At 43.6% G+C, this 20,502-nt stretch overlaps 1 protein-coding gene across 1 annotated transcript in view; it reads right to left on the reverse strand.

Moving 5' to 3' along the window:
• MAP3K9 (mitogen-activated protein kinase kinase kinase 9) overlaps nucleotides 1-20,502 on the reverse strand; it is a 69,809-nt gene that overhangs the window by 39,111 nt on the left and 10,196 nt on the right. Inside the window, exon 3 of the mRNA XM_050953647.1 lies at nucleotides 9,626-9,806. Coding sequence (XP_050809604.1) covers nucleotides 9,626-9,806 — 181 coding nt within the window. The remainder of the gene's footprint in view (nucleotides 1-9,625; nucleotides 9,807-20,502) is intronic.

The raw sequence follows: 20,502 nt of genomic DNA on the forward strand, positions 1-20,502 counted from the left end.
TGCTGCGGGGAGCCTAAGGAGTGAGAACTGTACTCCCAGCAGGCTGCAGCAAAGGCAGCATCTGGGACAGAACTGTTGCTGGCAGGGACCAGGGGAACAAGGAACTTCTTCTGGCTGGCTGTTGGGATTTGCTGACTGAATGCCCTGAGAAGAAGGAAAAGAAGGTGCTGGGGCCACCGGGAAGTGGCCCAGTCAATTGAAGCACCATTGAAGAAAGTTAAAGAGATACAGCAGGAGGCTGCTATCTGCAGGGTCCCTGGGTCAGGACCCAGAGTATTGGGTGGGCCCAGGTCCCCCATTCACCACTGGGGAAATTGCTTGACTACTGAACAGTAGTACCCATCCTGGAAGTGGGAAATACAGATGGTGACTCGGCCACAGGGCCGAGTCATGAAGAGGACTTGGACTGATGCAGGTCTGCAGGCAGAGAAGATGATCGTAGAGGCATCACATGGAGAGGGTGCACTGTCTGGCAGAACTAATCCCCATGATGGTCAGCAGGAGGCACCACTGTAGTGAGTGGACCTCATCACTCTGAAAAATCTAACTTACCAGCAGCTGTACTGGGTTTTGAACATTAACCGTCAACTATGATGTTATCACAAGAAAGAGTGCTCCCATATGCTGGCAGAAGTGCCTCTGTGGTGACATATCAGCTAACCAGTGTTTGATGCAGCAACTTTATTTATGGAAGTTCAGCTTTTAGAGGTTTTTCCCTATGTTGTGGTTAAGGAAAGGCTTGGCAGTGAAACACCATTCCAGACCATATCCCCAGGCAAGCAGGTACCCACATTTGGAATAATCTGAAGTGTCTTGAACCAGGTAGATGTGTCTGTACTGGACACAGTGACTTTCAGAATTGGTTTGTGCTCCACTATTGACATTAGAGCGCATGTGATACAACTAGGTCCTACTGTACGTGAACTGATGTACCATTCACAATTTACTGTTTATTTAGCATTCATTCAGAAGCATCCCACAGCACTTTTCAAATTATAGCTATTACTTCATCTACTACTGAAATATCTCTGGAATGAAAGAGGGAAGCCATTTAGCGCTGACAGGAACACAAAAAAAGGAAGCACCAAATCCGATTTAAGCCATAAGGGAAATTTTTAAGTGATGTGAAGTTGGAATATGAATCATGTCCTGTTTTTTATTTAGCAACTGATGTGACATAATACAGTAGAAGGCAATTCAACCCAACATACCATACACTGCTCTGTCATGTGATTCAGTTTTATGAGACAGATGCAGAGGTTTAAGGAGATAAGAGGCTCAACGGGACATTGCCTAATACTAACAAGTAGTCTGTCTCTCTTGTTTCCCTGAAGGAGCAGCTCCAGCAACAGATCACACGTTACTCTACACATCCGTCTTTATTCCTCACCCAGGAGTAGCAGCAGAGTGAAATTTACCAGGTCCCTCAACAATCTCTCTCTACAGCTGCTGCTCCTATCAGTGCTGCTGGGCAAGTGTTATGAACATGATACTTCCTCTGAGGGAAATTTCAAAAAGCAGAGGGGATGGGCAAATATGGGATTCCAGCAATCCTGTGCTGAATTAAAATGCTTGCAGGAGACATGATTTTGATTCCTGCTCCCAATCCTGTCACCATCTCTTCTGTAGGGTGCTCAGAATTCTCTGGAGACAATGTTCTCAGTCCCAAATGGTAAGGGAAGGCTGCATTTTTCCAACTAATTAAGAAGCGATATTGATACATATTGAACACAGTGTCTTTCAGCCCCTCTCAAGCAGAAGGTTGGTGGTCATAAAACAGAAACCAGAGGATGGAAGAGGTTAACACATTGAAAGGAAAAACAGCAGAAGAGACTCTCTATCCCCATTAAGGAGAAAGAGAAGGAGATGAGGCCCAGATCTTTTTACAGCATTCTGAAGTGTTGTTTGGACTTTAATTACAACAGGAACCACAGAATACTGACTGCACACCCAAGCGAACCAACGTTCATATGAATAATCAATCACCTCCTAGTAATCCAGTAATCCTTTAAGACATTTAACCATCAGGTTCAATCCTACTCAGTGGATTTTCAGGGAGTCAGAGGGGCTAAGTGATATTGCCACCTTCCCTGACGTCTCTGAACTTATTCAAAGGTCTTAATTTCCTCTCTGGTTTTTATTTTGAAATGTCAGTAGTGCCCTATTTTCCTTCTCTGCCTCCCTCAATAGTCTGCACTTAACATGAAAAAGGAATTCCCCCCACAAACAAGTGACAGCAAAGTCAGACAGGGGATCCAAAGGATGGAACCCCCCCCCCCTCCTGCAGCCAGTTCCTTCACCTTCCCAATGTAAAACCCACTGGGAAAACTGACATTTTCTATTAAGAATGAAATCTCATTTCATTTAAAAAAAATCCTGATTATACTTTAGTGCTGACAAATAGTACTGGACTGAGAGCATGGGAGACTGTTTATCCTCAGAACAGGTATAGCATGCAGTGCTAGCTTCCCCAATTCCGCCCTACTCAACCCTGACCTGGAGGGACCACCACAGAAGCTGAAAGGGAAGTTTAACTTCACTACTGACTTCTTGGCTTTTCTGCTAAGGGCTTGGCTACACTTGAGAGTTAGTGCACAGTAAAGGAGCCCCATGTGCACTAGCTCACTCCCCATCCACACTAGCAAGGCACATACAGCGCTTTGACTCCACGGCTACAGCGCTGCTGGTATTTCTCCTCGGTGAGAGGAATAACGTTTGCTGCGCCTTGGCTACAACGCACAGGCATCAGTGTGAATGAGGTGTTGCGTTACTGTGCTCTGATTGGCCTCTGGAAACATCCCATAATCTCCTTAAGCTCCATTTCTGACAGTTGGCATGCAAGCCTTTACTGCGGAATGCTGTGTGAGAGAGAGGCAATGGGGGGGGGAGGGAGGTCTGCTGCTGTCTTATCAGACAGCATGTTAACATGCTCTCAGCCCCTCAAAAACTCACTCTCTCCCCCTATATACACACACCACACTCCCTGTGACACTCTACCCCACCCCTCCCATTTTAAAAGCACACTGCAGTCACTTGCATGCTGGGACAGCTGCCCATAATGCACCGCTTCCAATGCCACTGCAAGTGCCACAAATGTGGCCACACCAGTGCGCTTGAAGCTGTCAGTGTGGACAGATTGCAGCACTTTCCCAACTGCACTCTATGAAGGCTGGTTTAACTGAAAGTGCTCTATACCTGCAAGTGTAGCCATGCCCTAAGACTGCAAGCAAAGAGGATAATTAATGATTTTGAGATAGTGGCTGGACTGTGTTCATGAGATATGTACCTATCCATTGGGATAGGAACTGCCACCACTGACTCATTTCACATAGTCTGTTTCAGTCACAACAGACTCGCCTGGATTCAAATTAGCATTCTAAAAGGTAAGTATAAGCCTCTATATCCAATACTCAGCCTCTGAATCCTCTCCATCTGCTAGTCAGACACATCTAAATGATTCCAGTACTTTATTCCCACAGGTGAAAATTTAAAATTCTGGGCAGATAACTGGTCTGAAGGTGCCACACATGCATCTTGTACATATTTAATTAAAGAGACTAGGTGATATTGTGGCATCACTTCCTGCATTATGGTAATATCACTGACACGGATAAAGAAAAAAATTATTGTAAAAAGTGTAAGTGCATCAAAGTGAAGTATACGTAGCGGTTAGAAATTTCCATGAGAAAATGGAAAAAAACGTGCTATACCCCTATATGGCCTGCTGGTCTTGCACTTCTCCTCACTAATAAAATGGCTCTCTGAGGAAGCATTTACTTTGAGATTCCCCCTTTCCCCCCACCAAACACCAATTTTTGGATGTTTCTAAAAAACAGCTGAGCATTCCAGAATCTGGGAGAAATGAAAATGCACCAAGGAATAAATAGGGGTAATGTCCTATAAAACAACATTCGAATACTGAAGTAGTTTGCTGGACATGCCCTTTTCCAGGTGAACTACATCCATGGATGAAAGGTGCCATACAAGAGCAAGGTAATAGATACCAGCAGAAACCACACCTACAAATAAAAAAGGCATGAGCAGTAATGTTTGGGGGTGGCAAACAACAGATAGGAATCACAGTTAAGTAGTTACAGTACCCAGCTGATATCTACTTTACTGTATGACTATGTACAAGTTGCAATCTCTGCGCTTCCTTTTCACCCTTTGCAATGTGGAAATAAATATCTATTTTACCTGAGAGGGCTGTTGTAAGAATTACGTGTCTATAAAGTACATTGAGAGCCTCAGAGGGAGGGACTGTTTGTCATGTGTTTGTACAGCATAGTCTATAACTGGGGCCCTTAGATGCTACTGCAACATAAAAAAGTAAGTGATAATAGTAAGGCATGCATGCTAGGTAAGTGCAAAGTCTTGTTTACCAGCAAGCCTAACTAAGGCACTGGTGGGAGAAACCACTCCTCAGAGCATTGCTGTGGCCTATAATAAGCATCTTCTCCAACAGCTACCTGTGCATTTGTGCATCAAGGAGATGAGCTGGATAAGATCTCTGGCAAAAGACTAGGATCCCCATTCATACAGGAGCTTGTCCAATAAATTAAGAGACCTTTTAGGAAAGGTGTTGGGATAAAAGAGTTCGCATCTCTCAGGAAGGGAGACAGCTAATTTTGTTGTTCTTATAGAGATTAATTGTATGGATGCTTATCAGCCAAATTCCAATCCGGCAGCGATTAGCCAGGAGAGTGGTGTGGGGGAGAGACATGTCTAATAGGATAAAAAAAAAGTCTATCCTGTCAGGGATTTGAACAGCATGCTTAGGTGGGAGTAAGAGTCTTTAATTGTGTCTGTTTGTGAACTGCCTAATGCTTGCAAATGACAATATTGCCTGGGTGGCATTTGCTCCTCTATACATGTATCTCAGACACCACGTGGCCAGGGCCCAATGCCCAACTGGACCACGCTCTGTCCAACAAACCTCAACTGTGATCCTACAAGTGCCAGTATCTTGCTGCCAGGGCTAAGAATACCACAAAAGAAACAAATATTTCAGGCCTGTGGAGAGGCAGAACATTGTGGCACTCTCACCAGCGAACCTCTCCAACTAAAGAATACCACAGATGGCTACAAAGGGAAATTCATTCTGTTCTCTGTGAGAAGGCTGGTAGCCAGAAGACAGGACTTTGTAGTTGAGAGATGTAAAACAAGGAAAATGGGGAGAGAGGCTCACAGGAGGATTATAATACTGTGCATGGCTATCATAGGTTCTCAACATGATATCCATATTCATTAAGGTCTTGTCTACACTGAGCTTTTTTTACTCCTGGGGGAATTCTGTGCCACTGCGCAAGTGCAGAATTAATGCTTCCCTGCAGATTTTACTCTTTCCCTGCAGAATAATTGATTCATACACTCCTCCCCCAGGAAATGCTCCTGAGCAAGGTCTAGTTCAGACATCAAGAGCAACCAGGGGAGACATAAATCACCATCTCAGGGGCCGTGGCTGGGCATGCAAGACTCTATCCCTCATGCATGCTATCGCAGTGTGTCCAGAGTCACGGAGGGGCAGGACTGGGGATGTCCCAGCCAGTGGCTCCTATGGTGAATCAGGCTACAGCTGCTAGCCCCAGCTGGGCTGGGTAAGGAGACAGGATTTCCTCTTCTTCTGCATGGGTCACTCCTGGGGCTGGGTCAGACCCATCCCCAGGAACCTTCCTCGGCTGCAAGAAGCTCTGCACACAATCCTGCTGCTTCCAGCACCCATTGCTCCCTAACTGCTGGGGAGGGATCATTAAATAAGGAGCTGCCACGCCATCCACCCAACGCCCATGCATCCGCCACCCTCTCACACACACACACACACACAGGCCTGCCCCCTCGCCACGCCCCACCCCCTGTATCCAGACACCACCCCCGCACTCAGACCACCTCCCTGGATCCAGACCCTACCCCTGTTGAGTCCCCTGCATTTGAACCCCACCCCATCACACCCCACTCCTCCTGCACCTGGACCACCATGCTGAGCCCCCTTCAAACCCCACTGAGCGCCAACCGGTTGCTCCCAGACCCCCACCCCAAGACCCACTCCTCCAGCATCTGGATGCCTATGATGAGCCCTCTGCACCCAGACCGCCCTGTTGAGCCCTATCTTCACACACCCAGATTTCCCTGCTGACCCACCCAAGTCCCATTCTCCCTGCACCCAGAACCCCCCAACAAGCCTCTGTACATCCAAATTCCCCCACACCCAGACCATCTGTCAATCCACCTGCACCCAGATTGCCTCACACAGAACCCTCTCACCCCACACCTGGATCCCTCCACACTAAGCACCTCCACAGTTGGATCCTGCTGGACAGAGCCTGCTTGCCCCACTCCTGGAGCAGGGCTGGACGTGCGTGAGAGACTCTGTCCCTCTTGCTCACTATCGCAGTGCACCCAGAGAGGATGGGTATGGCCCTTGGGTGTTTCAGGGGCAGGCCCGTCCCTTGTGCTGTGTCAGGGTGAGGTGCAGCATTACTGCCACATCCATCTCCCGGGGAGGGGGCAGGGGCTACAGAATTATCCCCCACCTCCATGCAGCCAGTGGCCTGCCTTCTGCACCGCTGTGCTGGAACCTCCACTCCCATTGCTCTTCTACTCTATTGTCTGCAGCAATTTCAGTTTTAGACCAGTGACTGTACGATGACATGCTGAGTACTACTTAGCTATGCCATCCAGTAAGGTCCCGACCTGGCAAAGCCTTAGTTTCAATGGGGATACTTTATGCACATATTTAAAGTGTTGTGTCAAATCATGGCCTAACTTCACTCCTAAGGATATGTTTACACAGCAAAGAAAAACCTGAGGCTGGCCTGTGCCAGCCAGTTTGGGCTTGCAGGCCTTGGGGTGCGGAGCTGTTTCATTGCTGTGTAGACTTCCAGACTGGGGTTGGAGCTGAGGCTCTGGGATGGGGTGGCCAACCTGTGGCTCCGGGGCCACATGCAGCTCTTCAGAAGTTAATGTGTGGCTCCTTGTATAGGCACCGACTCAGGGGCTGGAGCTACAGGCATCAACTTTCCAACATGCCGAGGAGTGCTCGCAGCTCAACCCCTGGCTCTGCCACAGGCCCTGCCCTCACTCTACCCCTTCCCATTCCCTCACTCCTTCCCCTCTCCCCCAGAGCCTCCTACACAAGAAGAAACTGCTGATCGGCAGGGCTGCACATGGAGGGGAGGTGCTGGGAGTGGCGGGGGGGAGGGGGCTGCTGACATATTACCATGGCTCTTTGGCAATAAACATTGGTAAATCCTGGCTCCTTCTCAAGCTCAGGTTGGCCACCCCTGCTCTAGGAGTTTGAAGAGTGGGAGGGTCCCAGAACTCCGGCTCTAATCTGAGCCCAGAAGTCTGCATAGCAATGAAAACAGCCCTGCAGCCTGAGCCCTGCAAGCCCAAAGTTGGCTGTGTAGACACATCATAAAAAGTCTTCTGTGCTTGACATACAAGGAAATATTAGTATTGCCATATAGATGGGCTAATATGTCTAATAAGGAATCAACTGGTCAAAAAACATGTCCTGAATCTTTTTTGTTTTCTGTATTGTTACCTGTCAGCAAGTATGTCTATTTTGAAATAAATTATCAAAATAATTGAAAATGGTGTGATTATATTGTGTTATTTAGAGAAATAAAACATGCAGAATTTTTAGGTGCAGAATTCCCTCAGAAGTATCTTTTGCACAGGTTTAGTGGGGTTTGGTACAAAACCTCTAGTACAGATTTGTTATATCAAGGTAATGAACAAGCTGAACTGGTGCAGCCACACTGCTGCAAGTCACTTTTTACATTGGTGCAGCACATGTATTCTAAAGGCATGCACCAACATCAAAAAATCCTTGTACTGATAAGCTCTAAGCTTCATATCGTCATTATATAGATAGGAAGCTGAGGAACAAAAAGTTAAAGTGATTTGCATTAAATATACAACACTGAAAACTGGTAAAGTACATGTAATCATGTTCCTTCCTTGTTTGGTCTGCATCAATGATAACAGCCTGCTGTTTATTTACAGCAAACAGTTATTCCTTTAGCTCAGCTGGCAGTAGTTTTGGGGTTTGGTAACAAAAGGTCCTGGTTTTCAATACCATCTACAATAGTGACTATATGTATCCATCACCCATGGCCACACAGCAAGTCTTCGGCACACACGTAAGAAAATCAAGAATCCTCCCAATACGTCTGCTCTAACAGCGAGACCATTCTTTCTCTCACATAAAGAGCAGAGTTCTACCCTTCACTTTCCTGAATTACATCACGAAAGTAACCATGTTAATTTTTGCATGTTACATACGAAGATGGGGGGCTGCCAACTAATTGTGAATAACAGGACTTTATAATAATAAGGTCCATTTTCAGCAGTGTCACGATTTCTGGAACCTTCTTTCCACAGAAAAAATAAATCCAAACACAATGTCTAAAACCTGCCCTCAAATACAGTAATGCATGAAGAGAAACACTTCTGCTCATTCAAATCACTCCAGCTGCAATTCAGCACAAGGCCAGCTGTACATGCATAACAACAGCAAGCTGCCTTAATTTAATGAACCAAGTGGGGGCCATTCACCTGTGTACAGTTATGAGAAAATCTCATTTGCTATCCCAAAGCACTGACTCTATGTAATTTCCCAAATACAAATCTCATCATCCTGGGACTACCTCCTGGACTCTGGATTTGCTGACTGTATCACAAGAAAAGCACACATACAAACACACACAAAATACTGGCCACTTGGCATTACCGTAATCATTTACTTTTCCATACCAACTTCCATTCAGAAGAATCACAGTGATTTATAAAAGCGTCAAGTAAGTGTACAGCATTACCTACAGTTTGCATATTTCATAGCCAATATTTCACCTACCGTTGAAATGTATCCTCCTCCATTGGAATACTGGAAAAGACACTGTATCACACCAATTTAGGAATGAAAGTAAGAAATACCATGTCCAGGTAAAACTCCCCCTGCAGTTTAGATAGACAGAATGTAATACTAGAGCTGGAATACTGCTAACATCAGCTGGAGGAGGGACAGCTCAGTGGTTTGAGCATTGAACTACTAAACCCAGGGTTGCGAGTTCATAATTCTTGAGAGGGTACTTAGGGAACTGGGGTTAAAAAAAAACAACAGTCTGGGGAATGTCCTGCTTTGAGTTGGACTAGATGATCTCAGAGGTCCCTTTCAATTCTGATATTCTATGACTGCATATGAATCCCTTATGCTTGCAAAAATTAACTCTGTAATAATCACAGGTGGATAGGACCTTGATTTTGTGTCTTATTCAAAAGACAATTGTTAAGTGAGTGCACAGATTTTGTTTTATGTATTGCAGAGGAGTGAGGCTAATGGAGACTGGAAAAGCAGAAGTCCGAACCCATAAAGCAACAGGGATTTGGAGGGCTGCAGAAGTTGGCTGGTCACTTTGAAAAGCCCATGTTCTGGATTCCTAATCCCCAAAGGAGGGTGATGATACAGCAGGATGGAAAGGTAGAGGACACAGAGCTTTAGTAAAACAGGCGTTTGGGGATTCAATTAACCAGGATTGGTACTGTATTAAGCATACAGTAGGTTGTCTGGCAGTACCCAGCACTTAAATGTTTAGTATTCAAGTACTCAGTGCCAAATCAATACCTCCACACATCGCTGCCTTTGGAGAACATGGAGGAGCGGATGACTTCAGGAGCCATCCAGGCATATGTTCCAGCTGCACTCATTTTGGTGGTTTTATGCCATTCTCTGGCCAAGCCGAAATCCGTGATCTTCAATATCTTGTTGCTCAGGTCTCCATTTTCCACCTTCTCGAGTATCAATACTGGAGGAAAAGGGGGAAGGAGGAAATGAAACACATGCACAGTGAGGCTAGGATTTATCCATAAAGATCTCCTCCCCCGCGAAGAGAAGCCATTTTCCAAATGTAAGTCTTGCCTTGACTTTTAGCTAATCTCTGCTTCTGAATGCTTTACACAGTATCTTAACTTGTAAAAGAAGTTCAAACTGTGCCCTAAGTCTGACGAAAAACCAACTGTAATTAATGTGTCCATTCCCATAATTAATAAAAACATTAATCGCAGCCAAGACCTGAAAGCAAGGATTTCAGAAGCAGAACTGGCCAAATCCTGAAATCCTTGCTCAGTTTTTCCTCAGTCTTTACTAGACCACAATTGAGGATATAGGGTTATAGCATCATATATGCACTTCTAGGATGCTGGAGATATGTGGCCTTTGGTTTTTAATGTATCAGGATACCTAAGGTACAGGTAAATAGGACATAGGAACTATTTGGCGTACTGCGTACTGTTACTCTATATAAACAATCCTCTGGTAAAGGGAAGTGAACCACCGTAACTTCCAGAAATCCAAAAAAGGGGAGGTGCCTCGTATATAATTTCCTAATTAATCCTTTCTGAGCAAAGCAACTATCGCATCTTTCTCAAGAACTGCTCAGAAGAGATTCTTATCAAGGTGAACAACCCCATAAGTGTAGATGTACACTTACATTAAAATGGAAATGGCCATACGATAAACTTATCTTCAGGTCAGGATTTTCAAAAGTCACAGTGATTTTGGGTGCCCTATTTGACACACCTTAAAAGGGCTTGATTTTCAAAGAATGGATGCTCAGCACTTCCTGAAAATCAGGCCCCTTTAAACTGTCTCACGTTAGGAATATCAAAATTGAGGCCCCAAAAATCACTAGGCACTTTTGTAAATCTTGGCCAAGTGAATAAGTTGCATGTGATGTGTCACAATGGAGTACAGGGAGGGAACAGCGTTGAGGCAGGAACAAAGAGAGAAACATAAGTAGTAACAAGACTGCTTCCAGTTAAACTGAGCAAACAGATTAAATGTGTTTAACGGTATTACAGTTCTACTCCAGTATGAACTCAAATTTAAATCCGCCTTGGCCATTATCTATGGACAGGGTTCAGACTATGCAGAATCTAAAGCCGAATCCAGGCATGGAAGGACACTCTAGATTCTTAACTTTTAAGAAATTTACAATTCTAGTTCTTATGGTAGAAACGAAAAACTTAAAGCCTACCTTAAAGTAAGCCAACATAATGTTGTCTTCCTGAGTTTGCAGACAGCCTGAAATAGCTTAAACAGAAGTCTGAACCACTACATTCATCTTAATGAGTTAACACTGAAATTTAAAGATGACAATTAAAGTGAAACAGTTGATTTTGCTGATCATTTTAGCACAAAAATCCAGCTAGTGTGATTATTCTACAATTCAAGACCACCTTCAACAGCTTCCTAGGTGCCAAGTGGACACTTTCTCCTGTGCCAAAACCTTCATCTTCTATTCTAGCAACTTTTAAGATGTAACTATGCATTGTCTGCACAAAAATCTGTAGTATATTTAAAACAAATGGTGCAGACAACAAAAACTACATTGGATTTAATATCAAAATGAGCACCACAAGGGCTATTGTACTGATTTTATTATTCATTTTCTTATTTAAACTTTACACCAGCTCCTTTTTTATTTTAAATAAAGCTGCCATGGTTCTTAGTCTGTTGCAATATGATACAGCAATAAAAGGGGCCTTTGCTACAGAATTAATGGGAGTTTACCATAGAGTACAAGAATCCTTGTCTATAAGAAACATGATGCCTGTTCCTCCATTGCCTTGCACCTTGTGCTGTCATTTACACCACTACAAAGTTAATGCAAAGTGGATTTAAAACACACCATTCAGCTTTAGTAACACTTTAATGTGAAATGTCCAAGTTTTCTTAGGAGCTAAATATGTAAAACTTAAGTCTGTGTTGTAGATAAAGATAGGAGAGAGGCTAGAATAAGATGCAAGGAAATAGGCAGGCTTATACAACTTGACATCCAAATGCAAACCCTATAAAACAAGGCACACAACCACCAAATGACCCACCTGTAACTACAGCACATGAGCAGCAGTATCATTAACGGTAACTACATTCAATGGAATGTGCATAGCAGGAGTGCTGGGTTTTTATTATTTAGGATTCACTGCATATGAGATTTTTTGTTCTTGACCCAGAACAAGTATTCATTTACACAGCTGTATCAGCCCAAATAAGGGCACATTTTTGTCCTGCAATTTTTTCTGCAGGCTTTAGAATCCCTTCACCTGTGTGGGACTGGTTGGCTCAAGAAGTTAGTAATGGGATATTGTGCCCTATATGGCTCCTGTAGACTACAGGTTTATACAGAATGAGGATGGTTCTGATTGAAAGTAATCACAATCTGACAGCTTTTCATTTATGTAGGATAAATAAATTGGTGCTCTCAATCTAATTCCAGTGGATAGGTGTCCATACAAAAAGTCTTGGTGCACAATCTCAGACTGGCAGACTAAGAGCCATGAAGAATGGCCTCTTGGGGGGAAGTAGGGGAGAGGGACATTAGTTCAGGGTTCAGATTGCTGGGCAGATAGAAGAAAATTAATCAACTCAAATCAAACTTTTCTCAGCTCAGATTTAGGTGGATGGCTAATGTCAAAAGAGTCATGATTAGTTTGGAAATGGCGTTCAACATTATGTTTTTTCAGCAGTGCAACAGCACCCCCGCACAATAAGCAAACACATTTCCCTTTATTTTCAATAAACCAATAGGTTTCTTCCCACTCTGCGTTGAAATAATACGTACATTGTCTTATTTGAATCACTCATTTTGGGGCAAAATGTTAAAAAAACCAATAAATTGCAAAACACAAGAAAACAGCAGTATCAGTGCAGCGGAATACTCACATACAGGGCAGACTCCAGGCACCAGTGGAGCAAGCACGTGCCTGGGGCAGCACATGCTATGGGGCGGCATTCAGTCTATTCTGCAGAGTCGGAGCTTTTCGTTGTTGTTCTTTTTGTTGATGGCAGTTCTGGGCAATGCAGAGAGAAGCCGGGGAGAAGCCGCAAGGACAGAGAACACCGGCACCCACAGCCTGCAGTCCCGGAGTACTCTGTCCCCAGCAGGCGTGGGGCTTCGGCTTCTCTTCCCTACTGGGCAGTAGGCGGGCCCCGCGCCTGCCGGAAACAGAGAACACAAGCGCCTGCAGCCCACAGCCTGCGGGTCTCAGAGTTCTCTGTCCCCGGCAGGCACGGGGCCATGACTTCTCTCCCCTGCTGGGCACTAGGCGGGTGCACATAAATGCCCCAGTGGGCACCACAGCACCCACGGGCACCGCATTGGGGACCACTGCCGCAGGGGGTTTCTGTGATCCAACCTGTCAGACTCTGCATTTCAGAAAAAAAACTCTTACAACTACTGTACATGAAGTGAGTAACAGACTTGCATGTGGACTAGGTTTGGGTTTCCCTACATACTATATGCATACTCCCCCTCATTACATCATTATAGGTCCTGCTGGATACTTTGACACTAGTTTCAGTGGGACTGTGTCTTCTTACACCAGGTGTGAATTTAGCCCCACAAGTTAAGCACTTTAAAAGATTCTGTAGCAAGGACTTCACTGGCCACCCTCAAAATTCCACAATTTGGAAAGAAAAACCAAATTGTGAATTCTGATTCTGCTAACAAGCAGATATTCTCCCACACTCAACCCTATCCAACATCAGCTATCTTAAAAGGGGGAACGTATTTGCCTACAAAGACTCAGACTTTAAGGTCAGAAGGGACCATTATGATCATCTAGTCTGACCTCCTGCACAATGCAGGCCACAGAATCTCACCCACCCACTCCTGTAACAAACCCCTAACCTATGTCTGAGTTACTGAAGTCCTCAAATTGTGGTTTGAAGACCTCAAGCTGCAGAGAATCCACCAGCAAGTGACCCGTGCCCCATGCTGCAGAAGAAGGCGAAAAACCTCCATGGCCTCTGCCAATCTGCCCTGGAGGAAAATTCCTTCCCGACCCCAAATATGGCAATCAGTTAAACCCTGAGCATGTGGGCAAGACTCACTAGCCAGCACTCAGGAAAGAATTCTCTGTAGTAACTCAGATCCCACCCCATCTAACATCCCATCACACACCACTGGGCATACTTACCTGCTAATAATCAAAGATCAGTTGCCAAATTAATTGCCAAAATTAGGCTATCCCATCATACCATCCCCTCGATAAACTTATCAAGCTTAGTCTTAAAGCCAGATATGTCTTTTGCCCTTACTACTCCCCTTGGCAGGCTGTTCCAGAACTTTACTCCTCCAATGGTTAGAAACCTTCATCTAATTTTAAGTCTAAACTTCTTAGTGTCCAGTTTATATCCATTTGTTCTTGTGTCCACATTGGTACTGAGCTTAAATAATTCCTCTCCCTCCCTAATATAGCAAATGCAGTTTAATTATCACACATGTGAGTGTCCAGCAAAGCTCAGCAGCTGTCCCATTCTATCAATCTGGAGCATGTGATAGATGTGACAGCACAGCTTCCTGGAGTTTAAGCTGAACTGTATGGTAACACTAAAGAGTGAATGCTTAATGGGGGAAGGGGATGTGTAGGCCTCCAGAGCCATGATATATTTAGAATTGATACATTTCACTCAGCTAGGGTGAAGTAAGTCTTTTTTAGTGGAAAAACATCTTGTACATTTGTGAAAAAGAGAACCTTGGAAAAAAGTGGAGTTTCTCCTTTGTGGATTGAGATTCAATTCCTGCCAATTGGTTGGTTTAAAGCACCTCTTTTTTTTAGGCTTGAATTAGACTGCACTTTATAATCATTTAAGTGCTCCATGGGAAATAATTAAGTCTAGAAGCCAGCTCAATTCTTCCTCAAAACACATCAACTTGAAAGTTTGGGGATAAAGGGATTTCCTGGAATCAAGATAGCAAAACCAAGGAACATCAGCAATGTCATGGGAGTAAAAACTGTCTATCAGGCAGAAATCACATGAATGGCATTTTGTTAATCAGGTCCACTAAGACTTTTTGAAAGTTTAGGGCTATTATAATAATGTCTATATATATTTATAATATTATGACAAAGCTTCAGCAGGAGCTATCTCCAGTTGGAAATATAATGGTAAAAGGGAATAATTTTGTTGTTACATTTGCAATCACGTTTCCACTTTGTGCAGTTTTCTTTTAGTTGTATGCAGCATGAGAGCTCTCTCCTCATCCTCCTTCCCTCACCACAGCACCACAGTAAGCAGGGGGCAGTATATCCCCATAGCTATGAGTAGGGCCCTACCAAATTCACGACCATGAAAAACACTTCATGGACCGTGAAATCTGGTCTTTTGTGTGCTTTTACTCTATACTATAGAGATTTCACCGGGGGAGACCAGCGTTTCTCAAACTGGGGATCCTGACCAAAAAGGGAGTTGCAGGGGAGTCACAAGGTTATTTTAGGAGGGTCACAGTATTGCTGCCCTTACTTCTGTGCTGCCTTCAGAGCTGGGCAGCCAGAGAGCAGTGGCTGTTGGCCAGGTGCCCAGCTCTGAAGCCAGCACCCCGCCAGCAGCAGCACAGAATTAAGGGTGGCAATAGAATACAATACCACTTTTACCTCTGTGCTGCTGAAAGTGGCGGCTGCTGATTGAGGACCCAGCTCTGCAGTCAGCAACACAGAAATAAGGGTGGCAATACCATGCCATGCCATCCTTACTTCTGTGCAGCTGCTCGTGGAGGCACTGCCTTCTACACTGGGCTCCTGGCCAGCCGCCACCACTCTCCATCTGCCCGGCTCTGAAGGCAGAGCCGCCACCAGCAGCTGCGCAGAAGGATGGGTAGTAGTACCACAAGTCCCCCTACAATAACCTTGCGACCTCCCCACAACTCCTTTTGGGTCCTCACCTCTACAGTTACACCACCATGAAATTTCAGATTTAAATAGCTGAAATCATGACATTTATGATTTTTAAAATCCCATGACATTGACCAAAATGACCATGAATTTCATAGGGCCCTAGCTATGAGTATAAGTGCACTACCCCAGAAGTTGATGTTAAAGTTAGAGTTAGATTTAGATGTTAAACAGAAAATGGAACTAACTGTATCCTTCTAAACAGTGGCTACAGAGAGGCTCACAGATCCATGATAGACCCCAAACTATGGTTGACAGTACTATTAGCATCACCACTTGACTTTATGTGCTACAATTAAAAAAACAAACAAACAAAAAAAACAACAAAAAACACCTTCAAATCCCAAGGCAGGAGAGGCAGCAACCTGGTGGGAGTGCACAGAGTTGATCCTACCTATTACCAGGAAACAAATGAAGGTTCTGGAAGATAAAAGGCTTCCTGCCACAATGCACAGTCAGTTACCCCTTAAAAGGTTACTCTGTCTCCTCCCTTTCACACCACAAGCACACCCAATAAAGAGAACCAATAGGAAGCCCTGTAATACAGAAGAGGTGGTAGAGTGAATCACTTAGATCCACCACCCCAATCAATATTATATCTATATATATCTCGCCTGGTCTCACTACACAGCAGTTATCATTAAGTCATAATCAACCAACAGTTATTATACAGCAGAATCTCAGACCCTGCAGCAATCAGTTATTAACTAGGTCTAAAAATACAACCTTGTTTAATAGGAACGGAACTTTGACTCTTCCAATATATAATTCTATTTCTGCTCAAAGAAATAAGAACTTCTGTTTGCTCAGTATTGTCTTATTAATATTTGGTGGTTTTACTCAGACTGTTCGCCTGGGTATCAAATACCCCATATGGTCACAGCATTTTGAGCCCGTGACTTAGAGTTCGTATAAGATAATATTTTATTAAAATATTGAACCAAAAAACTTTTAAAAATTAAAGTAACAGCCCCCCTTATATTGCAGAATTAGAGTAACAACTGCCTTCAAAGTTGTATAATTGAAAAACAAGAAAGTATCAGTATAATCTCATTACGAAAAAAGTGCCACTAATTTAGACAAGTTAAGAAAAACAAAGAACCAAGGAAAAGGCCTGAATTGAAAACTTTCCCACTCTCTGGAATGTCTTAATGAATGGATTTTCCAATACATCAGTAGCAAAAATAAAAAGTTAACACCAGCATATCATTGCATCCAGACAGGGAAATAACTCCTCAGGACCAATAACCCATGTTGTGACTGATGAATGGGCAGTAAGCGAAAGACTTCTTTTTGGCAGAAAATAATGCAGGATTAGAGAGCCCACCACATTCTGTATATTTCTAGCAGCATTGTGCAATGTACCCACAAAGCCTGGCAAACTGACAAAGGATGGAACCTCGAAAGGTCAGTCTACAATATTCCTCAAGTTGATCACAGCTCTCCAGAAGTACATATTCTTACTCACCTTTATGATCTTAAAAAGTACAGAACTAATTAGTGCTCCCTGCACTCCTCACTGAACCTGTATGTATGCATTTTTTTAAATTAGCATGTCAATTTATTGGCTAGAAAGTGACAATGCTCCCATCTCTCATCTTCCTGTTGGTGGGGGGCACCAATCTGTATGCCCAAGAGCAAATAACTCTGATTACCTCATAAAACTGCCTCCCTCTCCTTATACAGAAATATTACTTTTTTAAAGAAAGTAGTGTTGGTTACCCAGTTCAATTCTGAGGGGGGATGCCAGATTGAAAGCCCGAGAGAGTTTAGTCAGCGGTTTACACACACACACACACACACACACACACACACTTGACTTCCATGCTGCGCTGCCAGTGCACCTTAATCTTGCCCTGAATGGATCTAACTCTGGAACTGTGGCGATTGGGGGCGGAAAGAGGGGAGAGAAAGGCAGTGGTTTCATGTCCATTCAGTTTTTCCCTCTGATGTGATTGTCAGGAAGAGGGACAGTTGTAACTGGGCTATGCTATACCTAGAAAATTAATTGAGGCCGCCATTTCATAAAGACCTATAAAATAGTAACAATTTTCAGCCACTATTACCCTTGAGCTGGATTTAAGATACTTATCTGGAAGTAAAGGTTAAATGCTCTGCACGTATTTTTAAAATCAATTAATATTATTAATTGCTGGGTCAGCTGTTCAGATTCATGCTGAAGTTAGTTTTATTTGGGAGGTTTTGGAAAGGAGGTATGTTTCACAGTTTTATAGAATGGAGAGCCAAAAGCATGGCAGCGATGGGAAGTCATAAGAAAGCGGCAGCTTTGAAGTATCAATATGGATATTTCAGACTCTACACAATACACCAAAAACTGCTCACTTAGACAGCAGTATCTTTTAGATTTAATGTGTTAGAAAGATACAAGAGTGGAGTCAGAACTCCTGGGTGTTATTCTCAGCTCTGCCCTTACCACGCTACATCACCTTGACCATGTCACTTAGTCACCCTGGGCTTCAGCTTCACTTTTTGTAAAACAGAGACTGACTTTTGTAAAGTGTTTTTAAGACCTTGGATGAGTAATACTGCAAAAAATAACCATGTTTTACTGAACCAACCAAGAGAGTGCAAGTATCGCTTGCTGGCTCCCTGCAGCATCAGTTAACTGGCATTATTCCTGTGCTGCCATCTCTAAGGCTGATGCACGAGTAGAGAAGTAAACAAGAGCAGCTATGTTAATTTCTTTCTTCCACTAGAAATAAGAGATAGTGACTGCTCAGTATCTGAAAGTCTTGGCCAATTTGTTTAATTCCTTAGGCTGGATAAATTCTGAACCTCTCAAACACTATGCAATACAAAGGGAAACCATATTAATCACATACTGGGGGTGGAGGTGAAGAGAAAGAGAGAGCGGGAAAAAAGAAAGATAGAAAGAAAGACATGTGGGGGATAAATCCCAAAACAGCTGCTGTACTTATCCAGTCACATAATTGGGATTATACATCCCACTGAAGGAACCATTAGAAAGCTTGCCTAACAGATTCTAAATCTGTCCATGGCAGTACAATTGGAAGTCACTTGGCAGCAAAATATCATTATGCACCCCAAAGTACAGCACAGACCTCTCAAATGTCATGGGTGCAGGGTCAGCTATCTTTAAGGATTACATTTGTTTTCTGACACTGTCCACAAAGTAATCAAACTACTCATCTCAAATCCTCAGAGCTCCTAAGGATGGGGAGTTTCTGCTCCAAGTTAGATAATTACCCCAAACCTACAAGCTTTAAGAGACTGTTCTTCTTATTCCTCACCACACGCATCTCCATGGGCATCACATTTCAGGAAGTTTAAGAGGATGGAAAGAGAAGAAAAAATTGGGACAGATGCCTGAGCTAAGCTGTACAAGGAGCTACAGGCACCCTTACTCACTTCCCTTTTCATTTAAGGAAAGAAAGCATAGAATCTATTTTGGAGGCTGCAATGCAGCTACCAATATCTTCAAGAATGGAAATCAAGGAACCTTTAAAAGGGACAATTCAGCTGTCTTCCCCACCACAAGATGGAATGATCTCCTGTAACAGTGCTGCTGTCCCACTTTGTTCCCTTCCACAGGGGATAGATGACTGCCTAGTCTCCACCAAACTATGGCAGAATTTCCCCTCTACAGTTACTCCTTGTGACCCACTGTGGCACTATTCACCCTGCCTCAGTCCCCCCGCAGGAAACTCTCCCAGGTAGAAGTGTCTCTCAGTATCATCCAGAAAGGCACCAGAAACAAATTTGACAACAATCCAAATACAACAAACAAAAATTTTCTATTCCTCCTGAGCTCCAGCTCTCAATTCTTTCCCCCTCTCTTACAGAGTGCTGACTCGAGGCTTTCTTCCAGGACCAGTCACAGGAGCAAGCCTCCCTCCCACAACCCTGCTCAATTCTCCTCCAGGTGAGCTATCTGGGAGTTAGCCTTCTACAAGAGCTACCATAGGAGCCAACTGCCCTCCTGCAGTTTCCTTCCCAACTGAGCTCTCACAGCTCTTTTGTAGAGAGCCCATGACCCCTTCTTCGTTAGGTCCCATAATTAAATAGGCTAATTATCAGATGGCCCTATCAGAATCAGCTGGAAGGGTAGCTGATCTGTCACAGGCAAGGGTGGGCCCAATATCCCTTAGAGGGTCAACCAACTTGTGACATCTTCCCAAAGAACAAGCCTAAGCCCATTATTTTCAAAACCTTTGGAAGGTACAGAAATAGGATTCTACTCTGAAAAACACAGCTTCTCTAGTGCCTGCCAATTAAACCATTCAGTCCCTCAAAAATATTCCATAATTTTCTTTCAAACTCTTGTTTGTTAATATCTACACAGAGTATACATTCAAACATGAACTCTTTGTAAGCTCTGAGGTTCCGAAGGTCATACACCATGCATCACAGGAAAATAAAGTTTCCATCTTGATTTGTGTCCTCAATGCCAAAATAATCTGGGAATTTAAGTATTGCATAGATACAGCCAGAAGAAAGTGTACATAAGACAATAAAAACAAGGTCACTCATTGCAGTTATACAGTTTGATAGATAAACTTTAAAAAACTAAACAATCAATCATCTATGATCATCATCTGTACTATGCTGAATCCATAGTTGTAGTACCAATTAGATTGTTTCCATATTTGCAAAATGTGGGAGATAAAATAATAGAATTTGTTTACAGATAATCTAACGCCCCTTCCTCAACTACCAACCTTGGCATTTAGTTTGTTTACTGTCCTGCTGTTTTCTGCAGATATGCTGGGTTAGAGCAGAAACTTT

The sequence above is a fragment of the Gopherus flavomarginatus genome, chromosome 5 (genome assembly GCF_025201925.1).
Source record: "Gopherus flavomarginatus isolate rGopFla2 chromosome 5, rGopFla2.mat.asm, whole genome shotgun sequence".
Classification (NCBI taxonomy): domain Eukaryota; kingdom Metazoa; phylum Chordata; order Testudines; family Testudinidae; genus Gopherus; species Gopherus flavomarginatus.